We start from the raw sequence: 6270 nt of genomic DNA, 5'->3' as shown, positions 1-6270 counted from the left end.
TGTTGAACTGAGGCTTCCACAAACACTTGAATGGTGCTTCAAATGGTGGTTGAAGGACTCTTTTCCGTTAGGTGAAATCGGCAAGGGAATGAGAAGGAAAATGAAGAACAAAGGAAGGGTTTTGAAGAGAGAAAGTGAGAGAGAAGTGAAAGGATAAGAAGTTTTGAGGTGTGTTTCAAATGAGCAGCTAACGGGGGGTATTTGTAGGTTGAGATGGCTGCTAAAAATAACAAAAATCAACAGTCATAGACTCCCCCCATGCCCGGCCACACATGTGGCAAGTTTGAAGGTTTCAAACTTGCTATTTTAAGGTAGGGACAAATCTAAGAAGGCACGATAAGTGGAGGGGTTTGAATGCAAATTCAAGGAATCTTTAAGGGTTATTTTGCAAGCCAAATAATCAGCCAAACAAGCTGATTGGGTTAGCATGTGGGACGGTTTTGGACAGCCCAGTACTCGGTTGGATCGATTTTCTTCGCTCAGCTCAACTAAGCCTCTTTTCATAATTAATTATTAATAATTATTTAACTCAAAATAATTTAGATTAAAATTAAAATTAATTACATTATGAATTAATATTCATAATTTGTTCATATCAGCTGGGGCTTTAGAAGAGTCAATTTCTTTAACCGGTTTAGGAGTTTTTACAAACACCTTTTGGCTCTTGTTCCTTTTCTTCAACATGCTACTGCCATTTGTGGGAGGGTTTGTCGCTCGGTTGGGGCAGCATTAACCCTTTCAGCTGCTGTAGAAACAGACGAAAACGAGGCTGCATTAGCAGCTGGCAGCAGCGTGACAGATGGCAGCTTACCCGCTGCAACTTATTGGCCTCTTTTTACTTGTTTTTTCCTTGGAACAATAGTCCAAGTTCCCCCATCGCTGTTATCCACCGCTGCAGGGCTGTTAGTCAAGACAGCCAAGGGAGGGGTCACTTTAGGAATGCCAACAGCAATGGAATTTTGCATGGAGAGAGTTGAAATTCCATTAGAGGAAATATTGGGCAAAACCAAGTTACCATCAGCTCCTTTAGAGCTGTTATCCCTTAGGAAACTAGTATTAACTTTGAGACCCATAGTTTCACATGAAAAGCAATATAAATCCAGTGCCTTATAATGCAAAAATTGTTTACGGCCATCAATAAGCAAATATTGTTTTAAACCCTAAACCCTAATTTTGACAACTAAAAATCCCAAATCCAAATCAATTAGTTGAAGCTCTCCGGAGAGGTTCCATAAATGATTTAACTTAAAAGAAGATATTGGTCAAAATTTTCCCGACGATTAGGGTGTTACCCCACTGACGCATCCTAGATTTTTCATCCCGAGAAAGGGTGATGGAAACAATACCCATCATCAACAGATTCCAAAATAGACGTGTCCATATCATCCGTAGAAACAGGTTCTTGCTCTAAGCAAGCTTCAAAGTCAGCAAAATCAGCACCAACTAAAGTATCCCTATAAGATACCATTTTCCTTGAGAATTTTCAGTAGAGCCAACAGCTTATTTGACTTTTTAAATGCTCTTGATAAGCTCCTCCTCTTCCAAAGAGAGCTTATCCGACTCCTCCGCCACAGAAGGTTCAAGATCATGCATCCCTTGATTCTTTTTTAACTTAAAAAAAAAAAGTGATTCTTTTTATTTGTTTAAAAATTTCATTTATTTAATGTTTAAAAGTGTTGAAATATTTATAAACTGTAATTTCCGCCATGAAGAACATGTCTCGCCTATGATCCGTAGTGGAGGGGACATTTAAATATGTGATCACATAGGGTGATCGAAGAGCGCAATATTTGTTGCAATGACCATTAACATGTGTTTATACATGCATATATCACTTGGCTTATATCTCACCACATGACACTTACTCCTACTTTTTTTCTCTTAAAAACAATCATGCTTGTAACTTTGTTTTTTCCTTTTCTTTTTTTTTTTTCTTTTTTTGAAACATTGATATCTAATGCTTATATTCTACACATTGATCTTGGAATATTGTATTATCTCATATCACTTAACAATTTCCATCACATTCAAACACACAAACCATTGCAACCTATGTTACTTCAACTTTTTTTTCTAATTCCCGTTTTCAATAAATATACAAATATGAGCACACATTTCTAGTGAAATAAAAAAAAATAGCAAAAGTCTCATACAGAACGGGTGCAACTATTTTCATCTAGCATAACTCTAGCTTTAACTAAATGTATAAAAATAAAACTTAGAGAAATAAATCTTTTTTTCAAGTTCTTAAATAATCATATATAATTGGTGTTAGGTGCAATGATAAAACACATTGCACTCTTAAAGGTAGAATAAGAATTTGAATCTCAACGATGACATTATCAAGAACAACTACAAACCCCGAACATGTTATATAAAACAAACCCAGATAATTACCAAATATATATATATTCAATGAATTTGCGTTTCCAATATCAATAAATTTTCTTAGCCAATTTCCAAAAGAATCGTAGAACCTTGTTACTTGAACTCAATGTCAATATTGAATATAAGTATGCATCTTCGTAACCATGCCATGCCAAGCCAGACATAAGTGTAAGACATAAATCAAATAAAATGAAAAATAACATAAAATTTTTTAAAAGCTTATACATTGAATGCATATGAAAGCAATGATGATCACTAACTTGCAATACGTCAGTGAAGAAATTTGTGTAAATCTTTGCAAGTTTACAAGCAAACCTGGAAACTTTGTATTATCAAAGCAGAGGAAAGCAATGAATCCGTAAAATCTAATGGTTAAATAGCAAGGACACAAGTAGCAGCCACGATCCAGCATTACGGTAACTATTTTACAATTTCGACTCATTCACGACCAAAATTTACCCTCCGGTAGTTACCACATTTGACTGTGATAGCATCATCAAATTTACTTTCTTGTCCAGCAAAGCAAAACCAACATATTCACAAAGGAACTAAACAATTTGAATGCCTTCAATTGGAACTGTATTCATCTGCAAGGTTCTACCATTTCTGATAAACCGGACAGAAGGCAATGAAGGATCTGTAACAGACTCAATCTCGAGAAAACTGAAATCATAAGCACCAGAATGCTTCAAACTGAAAATGAAAACAACTGCAATCCATCCCAGCATGGAAACTGCCCAATAATTAGTCATCCCGTGAATCAAACCCCAAGCTATAGCATACCCCACAACAATTCCAGATAAATGTCCAAGAAAACTTGCTTGTGGAACAATGATCAAAGTGAAAATTAACGACTCAAAGGGTGCAAAACTAATAGGAAGTGAAAGGAATCCAAAGAGATCTAACTTTGATGAAGGTTGCTTCACGGACAAAATCGTCATCCATCCAAAAACAACACAAGAATAACCGACAGCAGTTACTCGCCGGAAATACTCTATCTTAAACCGCTGAATTAGAAAATGGTACATTCCCAACACAAGCAAGCCCGAAAAAACAACCAAAACAAGTGTGTAATGAAGATAATTAGCCACTCCAAGACCTAAATGATCTAACTGTTCAATAACACCAAGACTCCAAAGGGCACTCATATTGAAAACAAGATGAAGAACACTTATGTGTGAAAAAGCTGAAGTAATTACCCTCCAATGGTGCCCTTCGATCGCGGTTTCGTAACTTAAACCAACATGCTGATAACCAATGTTTTTCTTCTGTATGTAAAACCATATTCCACTACATATTCCTATTATACAACTTGTTGCTGGTTTTTCCAATATCTCATAAAACAATGGCTTCCCCATCAATACTAAAACTATAAAAACTCCTTCAACTTCTCTATTTTCAGCTTTATTCAATCTAAAGAGCAAAACCCAACATTAAAATTCAGTTAAAATTCATGAGCCCATCAATTCTTAGATAAAAAAACATCACTTCTTTCAGCTTAAAGCATCAATCAATAATTTCTGACAAAATTTTAAGCCAACCCAAAACTTGCATTGAATCAAACTCAGATTTGAAATTCGCAATACATTTCAAATATTCATTTCAATATATAACAATGAACAGATATATGAGAACTGGGGTTTTTTCACAGTCGATCAATTAACTACTTCAAGCAGGAGTAAATGAGAGATTTTAAAGAAAATTTTAGTTCATACAGGAAAAAGAAAAGGAGTGATAAGCGATCTTACTTTGTCAGCTTTTGTTGTAAATCGATTCACGATTCCTGATTGCCTCTCTAGATTTTATTCCTTTTTCTTTTTTTGCGGAAAATAATGATTCAATTCGATCATTAAACTATGTCTGTCGGACTCTCGAATCTCGATCTCTCTGGACTGTTTCCCTGCAAAATTGTATCGTTTCTTTAAAATATGCAACCGTGCCTTTTATATTTACCATAATCATAAATTTAACGCTAAATATTTACATTTTATCAATTTAACTCTTATTTTTTAACTAAATTTCATTGTTAATCTTTTAAAAGAATTAAATTATTTTTTTAATTAAAATATTAAAATATTAATTTTTAACAATATTCCAGGTGTACTTTATGCTAACATAACATTATTTATTTTATATCTTAAAGTTAACAAATATTTTAAAATTTTTAAAAAATTTCCAAATTCAAAATTTAAAAAAAATACAAAATTTTCTTAAAAAATTAAAAAAAACATGAATTACATATAAATTTTCATAAGGCTGTGGTACTTAAATTTTTAACATTTTAATCAATATTTCTATTAGAAAAAATATCAATTCAACTTCTTTTTCAAAAGATTTATGATAAAGTTAACTATTTTTAAAAATGTTTAGAATTAAATTTAACTTAAAAAAAAGGGTAAGAGATAAATTTCACATTATGTTTTTATATTTTAATGAAATTTGTCGGTTTTTTTCTTGAAATTTAATTATTTTAATAAAATAAAGTTTATGCTTTAAATATTTTAATCTATACTATTTATATTTTAATCAATATTTTTTGGGGGTAAGGAAATTAAGGCCAGATGTCTATAGAAGCAGCTATTGTAGCCCAAAATTTGACTTGTTTTTGCATGAGTCGATCCATTTGTTCTGCCTTCACAAATGGGTGTTGTGCAGGAGATGCCCCATCTCTCAAAGTCACCGTTCAACCTTTCATGGCTTTTTCTTAAAAATAACTCAAATAAATTAATTATTTATAAAAAATCGTGTACAAAATTATATATAAAAATGACCTGTTTTGAACAGTAAATTTTGGTGTCGTCATTTCCATTGACGCACTATCCTTCATAATGGGCCAATATTGGTTGATTTTAAAAAATAATATTTTTTTTGTGAGATTCTGCCATTATTATTGGTGGCACCGAATTGAAATGTGATTATATAAAACGTTTAGAAACTAGATGAAATAATTACTTTTTTAAATGGGATGAAAAAAGGGGTGGCGCATGATTGTTGGCGGCACCCAATTAAAATCTTTTTAAACTTTTGATCTATTTGTATGTTAGGTCTGTCCTTTTTTTTAAATTAAATTTAAATAGTCATTAAAAATATAATAATAACAAAAATAAACCTTTTTCATTTTTTTATTTTTTTAAAAATAATAAACATAAAAAACTATATAAAGTTTGTAACACCTAAATTTTACCCGGCCTACATGAAAAAATAAATACAGAGTCCAATTACAAACAGGCCCATAAGGGCCCAAACTGAAATAAATAGAGGCCCAAAATAAATCTCGGGCCCAAAGCAGTTTCAGAAACCTTAGGGTTTCTGGGGTAAGCCTCACGCCACAGCCAAGATCCGCAAGAGCCGCATCCCCGCTTCACCTGCATGACAAGAAAAGAAACAAAACAGTATATGGAAAGAAAAATCAAAAGATTGATAATCAAATCGATGTAAACAAGATTTACTTTCTATACTATTTGTTTTATTATGGCTATAAAAAGCCATTCAGAATACTATAAAGGGGACCCCGGGAAAATCAAATAAAAAAGTTATTATTTTCACAGCAAACCGAGAGTTCAATATAGAGGGCAAATCGATCAAAAAGATTGACATTTATAATATTTATTTATTTTTCTATTGTTATATTTATTGTTTTATTTTTTTATAAACGAATAATATAAAAGTAAAAACGAAAGAAATCACCTTTCTTTGGACTTTGAAACGGTGCTGAAGTGTTTGAGGGAGCCACGCCGAGGATCGGTGGCTGGAAACCGAAGGGTTTCCTTGACTTCTTTGCGGTTTTCGTCGATATTTTGAAAACTCCAAACCCAAATTTGGGTTTAGAGAGGCCGAAGAAATCGAATAAGGGATTTTCCCCATTTCTGGCCACCGCAGACG

General features: G+C 32.8%; 1 protein-coding gene across 1 annotated transcript; it reads right to left on the bottom strand.

The window, feature by feature from the left end:
* Nucleotides 1-2568: 2568 nt before the first annotated feature.
* LOC107910292 (RHOMBOID-like protein 13) lies at nt 2569-4314 on the bottom strand. The gene is made up of 2 exons (XM_016838099.2): nt 4137-4314; nt 2569-3801 (listed from the first exon to the last, which is right to left on the bottom strand). The coding sequence occupies exon 2, from the start codon at nt 3744-3746 to the stop codon at nt 2937-2939; it is 810 nt and encodes a 269-aa protein (XP_016693588.1). The 5' UTR covers nt 3747-3801; nt 4137-4314; the 3' UTR covers nt 2569-2936.
* Between the last annotated feature and the right edge of the window lie 1956 nt (nt 4315-6270).

The sequence above is a fragment of the Gossypium hirsutum genome, chromosome D02 (assembly GCF_007990345.1).
Source record: "Gossypium hirsutum isolate 1008001.06 chromosome D02, Gossypium_hirsutum_v2.1, whole genome shotgun sequence".
NCBI classification, from domain to species: Eukaryota; Viridiplantae; Streptophyta; class Magnoliopsida; order Malvales; family Malvaceae; genus Gossypium; species Gossypium hirsutum.
Note: the sequence above shows the minus strand (reverse complement) of the source record. Positions and strands in the feature narration are given on the sequence as shown.

Bases quoted from the DNA above. Each gene is read 5' to 3' on its own strand.
- LOC107910292 (XM_016838099.2), bottom strand. From the start codon at position 3,746: ATGGGGAAGCCATTGTTTTATGAGATATTGGAAAAACCAGCAACAAGT.